The sequence below is a fragment of the Glycine soja genome, chromosome 20, assembly GCF_004193775.1.
Source record: "Glycine soja cultivar W05 chromosome 20, ASM419377v2, whole genome shotgun sequence".
NCBI lineage: Eukaryota > Viridiplantae > Streptophyta > Magnoliopsida > Fabales > Fabaceae > Glycine > Glycine soja.
The window spans coordinates 42,206,617-42,218,400 of record NC_041021.1 but is presented as its reverse complement, the minus strand read 5'-3'; the positions used below and the strand labels follow the sequence as shown (position 1 = coordinate 42,218,400).

At 32.7% G+C, this 11,784-nt stretch overlaps 2 protein-coding genes across 5 annotated transcripts; one reads left to right on the top strand and one right to left on the bottom strand.

The window, feature by feature from the left end:
• Window positions 1–574: 574 nt before the first annotated feature.
• Window positions 575–3,317, top strand: LOC114402326 (transcription factor bHLH118-like). Of its 3 annotated transcripts, none has more exons than XR_003664414.1 (4): window positions 575–1,028; window positions 1,115–1,456; window positions 1,538–1,673; window positions 2,782–3,109. XR_003664414.1 is itself a non-coding variant. In XM_028364844.1 (3 exons), the coding sequence occupies exons 1-3, from the start codon at window positions 711–713 to the stop codon at window positions 1,619–1,621; spliced, it is 744 nt and encodes a 247-aa protein (XP_028220645.1). In that variant the 5' UTR covers window positions 575–710; the 3' UTR covers window positions 1,622–1,924. The 3 variants fall into 3 exon arrangements, 1 of the variants encoding a protein (XP_028220645.1); XR_003664413.1 differs by lacking the exon at window positions 2,782–3,109 and adding an exon at window positions 3,168–3,317 and having other exon boundaries at window positions 576–1,028; XM_028364844.1 differs by lacking the exon at window positions 2,782–3,109 and having other exon boundaries at window positions 1,538–1,924.
• Window positions 3,318–7,907: 4,590 nt separating this feature from the next.
• LOC114403938 (receptor-like serine/threonine-protein kinase At4g25390) lies at window positions 7,908–11,086 on the bottom strand. 2 transcript variants are annotated; one of them, XM_028367180.1, is made up of 2 exons: window positions 9,164–11,086; window positions 7,908–8,262 (listed from the first exon to the last, which is right to left on the bottom strand). In XM_028367180.1, exons 1-2 carry the CDS (start codon window positions 10,843–10,845, stop codon window positions 8,247–8,249), a joined length of 1,698 nt encoding a protein of 565 aa, XP_028222981.1. In that variant the 5' UTR covers window positions 10,846–11,086; the 3' UTR covers window positions 7,908–8,246. The 2 variants fall into 2 exon arrangements, with proteins under 2 accessions (XP_028222981.1, XP_028222982.1); XM_028367181.1 differs by having other exon boundaries at window positions 7,908–8,243.
• Between the last annotated feature and the right edge of the window lie 698 nt (window positions 11,087–11,784).

Below are 11,784 nucleotides of genomic sequence, written 5' to 3'. Positions count from 1 at the left end.
TTTTAAAGTAGAATATTTTTATCCGTCAGATTTAATTAAATTAATGAACAAGATTCAGTGTAAGTATTAATATTTAGGTCTAGTGTACACGGATTTTATCTTTTATTTATATATATAAAATGATATTTTAGCATAAATTAATGTCTTTTAAATTTGCAGAATAATTTATTTTGTTGCAATAAGTTTACTTGAAAGTCGGATTGGAGGGGGAGGGAAAAAAATTAGACCAATTAAACTTACTTATTTTTATTGAGCTATTCAAAGTAAGAAATATATGAATTCACCAACCCCGTTGATTTTATGTATTAGGAAGTTTACAGTATTTATAGACTATGTTTAATCGAGTGGACTATATCTTTTTGCTTCATTGATTTTATCATTTAAATGAATAAAAAGAATGTAAATTAATAAAAATACAATTTGTCGTGCTTAATTAAGTATTAACGTCATTGATTATGTGAAGGCATAAAAAGGTAGGGTTCTGTTATGAACAGTAGCCTCAAATAATTACGATATACTAATACTTTACACCGATAGTGAGCTGATGAGGTCAGTTTTCGCATACTATCACTTTCCCTGCGTCGATATAAGGCCCCAATCCCATCTCATCAAGACATTTCATTACCCCAAACTAAAATGTTTCTGTTACCTTAGCCAAACCAAGATTGAGGAAAATAATTCGGAACACTAGTTGTGCTGACCAACCAACCATGTTTCCTTTACAACGCGGCAATGAGCTGGTAATCCAGTTTTCTAATGGTCACCACCCGCAGCACAAAATCTCCCAAGATCTGATTCTGGATGATCAAGATATCGATCAATCTCCCCTTGTCGGTTATTCCGATAAAAAATTGCGTACTAGCCGTCCAAAAAAACTATTTTATCATGAGGCTGATACCTGCCACGCTAATTCTAACCAAGAATATACAAAAAAGATGGTTCATAGAGAGATTGAAAAGCAAAGGAGGCAAGAAATGGCTACCCTTCATGCCTCTCTTAGATCCCTTCTCCCTCTTGACTTCATCAAGGTAAACCCAATTTATCAATTAATTTCTTCTTTTTCATTTGCTTCTATTGTGTGTTCTAATAATTATTAGGGTTATTGGGGTTTCAGGGAAAGCGTTCGATATCTGATCAAATGAACGAGGCAGTGAATTACATAAATCACCTTCAGAAGAATATTAAAGAATTGAGTGACAAGAGGGATAAGCTTAAGAAGAAACCCTCCATAATTAATTCCAGCCCTGAAGACCATGAGAATTACAAGCATGCATCTAGCGGTTTCACTGTCCACCAGAATAGTGGTGGAGCTGTGGGGATTGAAATCAGTGGATTCAGTGAGGAAGAGGTTCCACTTTCGAAATTGCTTGAACTGGTGTTTGAAGAGGGACTTGAAGTTGTTAATTGTCTTTCAACCAAAGTCAATGGCAGATTACTCCACAGTTTGCAGTGTGAGGTACGTAGTCCTGCAGGGATTCTAGTCTTGCCATTATGTTATATTTTCCCTTCAATTATTGATGAAATGGGTTCTCTACAGGTTGACAATTCCGGCAGTGTAGATCTATCTGAGCTGAGAAGGAAATTTTCCGATGTCATTCCATCACTTCGTTGTTCTGCGTAACTTTGTGGACTGGAAATTAACACATAACACATATATCTGCCCTTTCTAACTGGTTCGTAATTTGGTTGTGTGAGTTTGCTTGCACTGTATATATTTGGAACCCCTTTGACTCTTTGGTTTGGAACCTTCTGCTTCCATTGTTGGGAATAGAAGGACAAAACATGTGTAGATAAAATTTGCTTTTTCCTTCCCTTCACAACTGTCTTTGCTTTTTGAAATTTACACATGATAATGAGCGTTTTGTTTCATTGCTTTGATAGCCTCATTTAATCTCTAATTACATGTCAGGGTTAATAGAGAAAATATGTTGTCCACTATTATATAAATTTAAAGTTCTTTTTCCTTTTTAAGTTTAATGACCGTCTTGTTCATAGAGTTTTTTTTACTACGGTCACAAACCATCTCTCAAAACTTTAAGTTTTTAGGTAAAAGCACACGTATATGATGATTTTTTTTATCAAACAAAAACCATATTGGTTAATGAGCTACTAAATGATAACTCACAAAACTTTTAAAATTTTATTAAAAAAAACCCTAAAATTTATAATTTTTTATTCTATTCTGCCTGGTCTACTTTACTTTTCTTGATGTGAATTATAAGAGTATTTTTTTTAACAGACAGGCAAAAAAACTAATACTATCTTTTACCATATAGAAATCATGTTGAAATGAGTTTTATCTCTTTTAAAAAAGATTTTTCTTCATATATGATAGTGAGTAAAACTCTGATCAATATGTTGATCAAGGGGTCCAAATATTTGTCAACTGTATAAGATTTTGTTTGTGTTCTACCTTATGCATTTTAACCAACATTTATCTATCTCCAGCCAAAAATAAAATAAAATTAATCAAGCCAAAACGGTTCTGATCAAACATAGTGCATGGCTTGCCTATACTACTGCACTTGCATGTATGTGATGATGAGTTGAAGCTTCTAGGGTACATTCTGCTTATCGATAACTAGTTTATATATATATATATATATATATATATATATATATAGAGAGAGAGAGAGAGAGAGAGAGAGAGAGAGAGAGAGAGAGAGCAATAATATAGTATCTATAGCGATATTTTGTATTCCCAGTATTGCTTTAGATAATTTTTCTTGGAAACATTTGGCGTAGAGAGAACTTAGTTATTTTTTCATACAATGCTTGCAGTTTATCTCAACTCTCAAGTGATGAACACCAGCACAGAATATTTTGATAATTAAGTAAGGAAGCATAGGATAGATATAACGTTAAGAAGAAGAAAATTATTTCAATAGTGTAACGAATCTGCTTCATGCTTCCCTTAGCTTAATAATAATTCCATCATGGCATCATTATTAATGCTCTGCAAATATGTGAAGGAGATGCCCTCTTATTAGCCACTTCCCCCTTTTATATAGTTTATCATCAGAAGGACCTTGTTGATATTCTTTAAGTGATTATTTCTAAAGTAGAATCTGGATATTAATTTGGTTCTATATACATTACTTTTGTTTCATTTCTTTGTTGATTCTTTTAGCAGCATGTGTTTTATGTGCTTCTTTCATATATGTCAGGATAAAGCATCCGGTTTTTTTGGGGGGTTATGTTGGAGCTACACGATGAAAATGATGACAGCAAATAAATTTTAACTATCAGACAATGTCATGTCTTTAAAAAGTTTGAATATTGTTCTAACTATTTTAAAAATCACAAATTTATGTATTGTGAAGGGTTGTCAATGTAAAAAATTCAGTTTTTTAGATTGATAATAATGTATAAATATTTTCAAATTCTTTTTGGTTTGAAATGGTTTTACCTCGTTGATCAATTTTAAGTTAGATTAAACTACTTAATTTGCAACTGATTGAGTGGTTGAATCAGTTAATTTTACATTCTATAACTAATTTTCACTCAAAAGATAATAAAAGAAAGAAATCCAAACTTCAAATTTAATTAATATTACCTCAGGTATTTTTATAAGAAATAAATTATAATAAAATATATTATCACTTGTTTCGTATAAAAAAGATTGGAGGTAGAGGTAGTATCTAATTCATATAAATATATTCAAATTTTAAGCTAAAATGTTTTGTTGATTTGATTGTAATTAAGTTGTATAATTAACTCTCCTAGGCTCAAAATTATTTAATTCAATGACGCTAGACGTCCTATTCATAGCGTGTTTGGGTGGGCATCACTTAGAGTGCTTGACTGTTGACCCAAAATCTTCTACCTGTAACGGGGTTCTGAATGAAAATACATGTGCGTTTGAGTGAGAAATTAAGCCGGAAACAAGAATGAAAGAATTAGTAAGAAAAATACTAATTAGTGTGGTAAGAATATTGATTAAGAAATTTTAAATAATTTTTTTAAAAGATAAAATATTATGTTGTTCATAATCTTTTTTATATTTTCTTGTTGTTTATACAATAAATATTTTTTTAGTTTTTTAATTAATATTTTAAGAATACGGTTTAGTAATATAAGTTAATAAGACCTTGTAAGAAATTATCCGTTATTTTGTTTAGTTTATAAGCGTTCCAAAAAGTTAAGCGTGTAGATAAATAGAGATGAAGTATGGAATAAAGAGAAGAATTCTATCTTCGGCTTCAACTGAACTAATGGAACATGTGTTAATTACAAACTTGAATTTCGTATGTGTACAGATTGACTCCATAACAATGCAGCCGAAGTTATCTAATTGATATGGTTATATAAGACCTAAAAAGTGAGTTTAAAAGGCCTAAAAACATTTAAACATATTATGTACAGTATGAAATCATATAATCATATTACAATAATAATAGAAGTAAAATATTCCCGAAAATGCTAAAAATAAAAAAATAAAAGTAAAACACACTTTAACGTTCAAATAGGCAAAAGCATTAGGCATGCGTTTTATATAAAGCATCCTTATATTAGTGGCTTAAGTCCTAACTCAACTATGTAATGAGTGCTTATTTTATGTTGCTGCCGATGTACGTTGGGGTAGGGATCAAACCAATTTTGCCTTGATGATACGTCGGTAATTACTTCAACCAATTAGTGACCAACAATGCTACTCTAATTAATTTGTCGAATGAAAACATTGCTGTTTCGCACTGCCGGTAGGATACTAGGATAAGTCTTCAATGCTATTGACAAAATCAAATAAATTTCACTGTACTAAAGTTAATTTTTTTTTATTAAAAATCATCTTAATTATTTGGTTCAAAATTTAGTCATATTTAAAATTTATTATTCCTTCTCTAGATTATATATATATATATATATATATATGAGAATCAAACTTATTTTTTTTATATATAAACTCAAGGCATATAACTAACTGAGCTACAGTCATTAGGTAGGCTAAAATTAATATAAATTTAATTGAAATATTTTTATATATGTATGTAAATATAATATGGATTTTCATATAATTAATAAATATTAATTTTTATAATAATTATTTTAAAAATTATATCTACAATTAATAATTAAAATCTAATTAGTTAATCATGTATAAAAAAATTCATATAGACAATATATCAAAATTAAATTATAAAATATTCCTCTTTTATAATTCATGTATAATTAATTGTTGAGTCATTGAATTTTCAGTTATGTTACTGAAATATCTGAGTTGAAATATACATATTTACATGAATACATTTTTTAGGGTAATTTATTTTTTTTTTATATAAATATAAATAAATTTATTTTTAATCTTCAAAAAATATTTTAATTGAGTTTTTTCCTCATAAATTTTATTTTTTAAAAAAATGGTTTTCATTACAACTTCTCATAACATAATATGTATGTAGAATAATAGTTGAAGTAAAATTGGTTAAAAAAATAGTTGAAGTAACATATAATTAAACCTTAAAAGCATATATTTAAATAATACATATGGCATGTTATTATTATTAAGTAATTAACGATATGGACTAATTAAAAGGATTTAAAAATATAGAGAGATCAACACAAACAAAATAACTTTTAAAAGATTAAAACAAAAATTAATCATATTATTGAATCTAAAGTTATAGTTAAACTTTTTGTATAATGATTATATATTTATAATTATTTGCTAACGAAATTTAAAAATAACCATTAGAGCCTTCAATTTCAAGTCATCTCATTTGCTTAATATATGAATTGTGAGTGTGCAAATTGGATACCTCATATTGCATTTTTTTTCTCTTTCCTTTTATAAGATTTTACTATAAACCTCTCATTAAATTCATCACCAAAATATCTCTTTTATTTTTTGTTTTGACAGATCAAAATATCTCTTATTAAATTTTAAAGATAATCACTAATCACTAATACGTAAAAGTGTATATAATAAACTTATGGATTTTATTACTTTATATTACTGCACTTTAGAAAATAAAGTGTGCACATCTTAACCGTTAATAATAATACATCAATAGTAGAGTATGACATCATCTTGATTACAAACACGCATACATAATTAGATGATAATATAAAAAAATATGTTGTACTAATTATGAAAACATTAATTTTTTAAAAGAATATTTTGATCAGTAACATGATAGTACCTTCAAAACTTATTTATCCCATTGACAACATTGAACATCAACATAATTAGCAGCATTGTATTACAAATTAAACATTTTAGGTACATATATTTTACTTCAAAATAGTACATGAATATCTCTCGACCCCTAGTTAAAGAATGCAAACATTGAGTTCATTATGAATGTGTGGAAACTTGAAAGTGTGTTCATAATGCATGTGATTAATTATATTTTATCAGAATCTAATTGTTTTTTGTTCCTATCTCAAAGGACCTGTATGCATGAGTGGTTTTGGTGGAACTAGGCCTCACTCCTATGTGGCTATGTCTAACACTCTAGATCAGGATGCAAGAAATTAACTCACTCTTTTCCTTTGTTCTATATGGGGCAATCGAGAAATAACAAGGTTGTGACTTGTGAAAGGGAACAGAGGGCATCTTCGTACAACTAGTGCAAGATTGCAAATGGCACAGGCACATTTACAGTTACAAATATTACTCCCACTCAAAAAATTTGGAGGCGACCTGTGTGTTGCTGGCTGGCAGTTCTATTTTTCTATATCTCCAAATCTCTGGGTTCGTGGGCTTTGCACAATGAATAGTGCTGCGCTTATGGGTTTTCTATGTAAGTGGGCTAAAGAGGACTAATGTTCATCCTGTGTTTAGGGAGTTACAATATTCACTTCCACTTTTACTATTTACATTCCCACGTGCTTTAAAAATACGATTCTCATAATACCCTTCATTACACAACGGAAATTTTCCTTGTGTATATTTTGCACTCCCTCTTATTTAACTAAAATACTTTTTTTTATAAAAATAAAAACTAAAAACTAAAATACGTTTTTGTATGTTAAATTTTTAAAAAAGTTGTTATTAATTAAAAAAAAGTTATCTTTTTAATCATTTTTGAATTAATTATGATACAAATCTTAATTACCATCCATGTTACCTTTTTTTTAATAGTAATCAAATTAATTATGATAACACAAGTTACCCTTTTTAATTATAAACAAATTAATTATGATATAAATTAATAAAAAAATCAATTTGATTATTATTAATAAAGGTAATTCATATGATAATTAATTTAATTATTTTTATAAATGATAATTTCTATCTAATTAAAAAAAGATAATTTTTATGAGTTTAATATTTATGCACTAAAAATGTAAAAAAAAATTATTCTATATGATTACTATTAATGCATAACTTTTTTTCTCAATATATATAATCTAACTACTTTTAAAAAAGGTAATTTTTTCTTAATTTAATTTCAATTTTAGAAAAAGATAATTATATCATCATTAATTTGATTACTTTAAAAAACATATATCTATAATTAATTGGAAAAAAAATGATAGAAGTTTAGCACAACAAAAATGATTTTTTGTTAAGAAAAATACACAAAATCACATTTCTATTAAGTATTTGATCAACGAAAACATGTTCTCATTGTATAAGAAAGGTGTCAAAAAATTTGGTTCACAAAATAAATAATAGAATCAAGTTTATGTTATGTATTTTTTTATGCCCCTCTTACACTATGAAAACATGATTTTATAAGAAATGTTAGTGGAAAGATTCAAACATGCTACCTCTTCCTTTACCCTTAAGCCTCCCTCTCACTACTATACCGATCTTATATTTCCGAACACTTTGAAAGTTAATCCCATCATGCTAAGCTAAGGATGCTAGCAAATTGAACAAAATTATCATTTGTCCAGGAGGATATCCATTGTCTCAGGTGCAAAAAATATATTATATAACTAAAATGCAAGTAATAAGATTGTTTATATATGAACATGTTGCATAATATGAAACTTATTACTTCAATCGGAGGAATGGAAACTAAAGTTACTAACATCCAAATACAACTTTAGGGATAAACATTTTTAAAATGTAAATATGAAACTTGATATTATAATACCTTATGCAACCTCTATCCATTGTCACTCATGTGCGCCTTTCTTTTGAACAATCGGACCGTGGAATTGCATATATGAACCATGATATTGCCCATTACGAATCAGAATCCATATACAATCTTGCCGATAGATAGAATTATTTTTATGCATGAAAATGATCAAGAAAGCAGATTCGATCCCGAACTCATTCGTTCCGCCTATTAGTTATGGAGATTTCTATCAGAAAAACAAGTTGCATAATATCAGATTGCATATGAAGTTTGGTATTCATCCAGCTATTCACTGGTTTTGCTCCATTTTCCATAACGTCCAAAAGTAGTCATAAGTATCAGAGTGTTGCATTTTCATGAAGCACAGCACAATACCAAATTATCTCTAAGCCTACTCTGCTAAAGAGTAAAGACCTAAGAACTATTAAGTCAAACAACAGCTTAAAACGGTAAGGAACCCTGCTACTGTGCTGCAGCATTCATTAATAAGGGAACATGGGTCGGTTGGGGTTGGATTTGACATGAGATAACACATTAACACCCTCTTATGTAATTTAGAATGCTTCCATTAGTGACACAATTGGCGTTTATAAAAAGCACAAACTCGTACCTCATTTAAGATTTACGAGCACATAATCAAATAAAAAATCCAATATCCCTCCAACATATGAATTACTTCTAGTAGTAGGCTATTCAAACTAGCCAAAAAAAAAAACAAAAACTAGACAAATGAAAAAATGAGCTAAGCAAATAGCGAAGGCAATTAAAAAATTAGCACAAGCATCAAAGAGTAATGGAAGACGAGGCAAAGAATGACTTGGTATACAAAAGGCAGCCCGCTTTTCCATTCCAAAAAGTTATGTGAACTACAACAAAGATGGCGCCCCACTAAACTAAAGGCAATCCTAAAGTCAGTGAGAAAGAAAAATGGGTGAATGTACACAATCAATCCCCAACAGCTAGGCCACAACGCAAACTGATCAAAAGCATGAAAAAGTGAAAATAAATAGAAGCAACATGTGGAATAGTAATAGGGAAAGCGTGTGCAAGAACACAACTTTTGTTACCGTGACTGCTGATGGAAAAAAGTTAGCAGGTGTTTGAGACTTGGAACTTGATCAACTCACCGCGACTTGAACGTGAACTTGGCCTGTTGCGAGTACTCAGGCGGCAACAGCGGCGGCTCCATCTCCCCACTGAGCATTCCCACAACCTCCTTCATGGAAGGACGACGAGCAGGTGACTTTAGCAAGCACATTAGCGCAACCGTTACACACATACTAGCCTGCTCTTTATCCATCCCTTCCACACTCTCATCCACCACTTCCAGAAGCTTCCCTCTCCGCGCGCATTGCCTCGCCCAAGACACCAGATTCGCACGCTGAAACTCCGATACCGGCGAACCCGTCACCTCAAGCGGCCTCCTCCCCGAAACAATCACTAGCAACAATACCCCGAAGCTGTACACGTCACACTTCTCAGACGCATCCCCATTGTAGCCATACTCTGGAGCAACGTAGAAAACCGTTCCCCTCATGCTCGGAGTGCTACTCACACCCCCACTCTTTGCTCCACTCCCTGTCCCGGAATCATAACTATTCCATCGAATTCCTCTCAGCTCACCGCTGAACCATGAATCTACACTACCCCGACTGTTCCTACTCCTGTTCTTCTCCCTCTTGTAAACATTCACATTTACATCATCTACCTCCGAATTATTATTATCATCATCATCGTTACCCTTTCTCTTCTTCTTCTTCTTCTTCTTCTTTTTCTTTTTCTTCCTTGCAAGCTCTTCGGAATACTCTTCCTTCCACCACTCCCTTGCTGGTCTCCTCTTCTCCTTCTTCAAAACCCCACTATCGTCCATGGATTCCCACCATTCCAATTTCTTCCTACTTTTCTTCTCCACCGTTCCACTACTCGATGCTGCAGTAGCAGCAGCAGAAGAAGAACCATTCTTCTTCACCTCGTTCGGCCTTTCTTTTCTCACCTCCTTCCCAATCCAATCCATCACATAATCCGAGGCAGCGTTCTCTCTGCCAGTATCATCAAATGACTGTTCGGTGTTGACGCTCTGAGTTTCTAATTCGGAACCAGCATCGCTCTCCGACTCTTCCTTTTTCTTTTCCTCGCGTTTTAGTTTGAATTCTTCTATCTCCGATTTTAAGCGCGCGAGGCCAAAGTCTGCTAGTTTTGCTGAGAAGGAATTGTCGAGAAGAATGTTACTAGGTTTTATGTCGCCGTGGATTATGGGGGGTTCGAGGGAGTGGAGGTAGTGGATTCCTTTTGCGACGTCGAGGATTATGGAGAAGCGGTTTTTCCAGAGCGTGAGGTGGGGGGTTTTGCGGCGCAAGAGGGCGTCGTGGAGGTTGCCGTTGTGCATGAGGTGATAGACGAGGAGGAAACGGCGTCGTTTTGGGTCGGAGGAGAATCCGATGGCGGGGACCACTAAAGGGGAGCGGAGTCTGGACGCGAACAAGAGCTCGTTGTGGAACTCGCGCTCGCCCTGGAGGGAGGCGGAGTCCATGAGCTTGACGGCGACGGGGTCGCCGGCGAGGGTGCCGGAGAAGACGGGGCCGAAGCCGCCGTGGCCGAGGCGCGTCGAGAACGAGTTCGTGGCGCGGCGGAGGACGGGGTAGGAGAACGGGTGAGGGGGGTTGGAGGATGGAGTTGTTCGTTTACGCTTCCGGAGGCAGAGGAGGAGTAGAAAGAATAAAGAGCAGACGGAGGCGGTGAAAGCGAAGAGAGGGGTTGAGACGCGGTGGTTGGGAGGTGGTGCAGACGTGGGCAGTTGTCGAGATGGCATGGCGAGAGAAATAGTGAATTGTGGGAAAGGTGTGGAAACTGGGAATGAAGGAAAATATGAGAAAGAAAAAGCAGACTATGAAACAGGGGATGAAGAGTAGCGTTTGTGAAATGTGAAATGTGAAATGTGAAATGTGTTGGGGTTGTTTTTTGGGTGTGATGTTAGTGTGTACTTGTGACCAGACCGTTTCTTACTTTGATTTGTTGGGGTTCTTTTGATTGGGATAGGGACGTGACACGCGACAAACAAACTAACTAGTCTTTTTTTCCCTTTCTTACTTTCCTTTTCCCCCTCTCTTCTAAACAGGACACTGGGATCAAATTATGTGCAGCAATGATCCCCTTCATGCAAAACCACTTTGGAATATCTATATTCTTGTCAGATTATTTTTTCGGAAGGTAAACATACAGCCTGATTCGTTGTTCTGATTTCTAACGACAACTCAATAAACATTTTAGTATGGATTAAACTTTCTAAATTTCAATTTCAACAATATCGTGTTCATATTAAATTGGTGATGAGAAATAATCAATTATATTTTGATTGGAAAGATAAAATAATAATTAGTTGTTTATACTTTTTTATGGTATCACTATGATTTTATCAAGTAAAATTGGTTTTTTGTGTTATTTAAACATACTATAAGATTTCATTGTGTAAAACTTAGTTTGTAAAAGGATTTTTGTTTTAATTTGAAAAATACTGTATGGATAACTTGTGTTAGTCTAGAGATTAAAATAAAATCTCAAGAAGTTGATAGTGTAGAGTAAAATATAATCTCGTATTTGATAGATTGTAGATTTGAGTTTTCACTAATCACTTCGGGATAAGATAAACGTCCTATGTAAGTGTTTTTTTGAGTTCGTAAGTTTTTTATGCCTTGAATTGGGACATCAATCATTGGCACAAGTAATTTGATATTTAGTTTCAACCTGATTC

Coding starts and splice junctions, on each gene's coding strand:
- LOC114402326 (XM_028364844.1), top strand. CDS start 711: ATGTTTCCTTTACAACGCGGCAATGAGCTGGTAATCCAGTTTTCTAAT. Junction 1,029..1,114: donor TCCCTCTTGACTTCATCAAG/GTAAACCCAATT, acceptor TTGGGGTTTCAG/GGAAAGCGTTCGATATCTGA. Junction 1,457..1,537: donor TCCACAGTTTGCAGTGTGAG/GTACGTAGTCCT, acceptor GGTTCTCTACAG/GTTGACAATTCCGGCAGTGT.
- LOC114403938 (XM_028367180.1), bottom strand. CDS start 10,845: ATGCCATCTCGACAACTGCCCACGTCTGCACCACCTCCCAACCACCGC.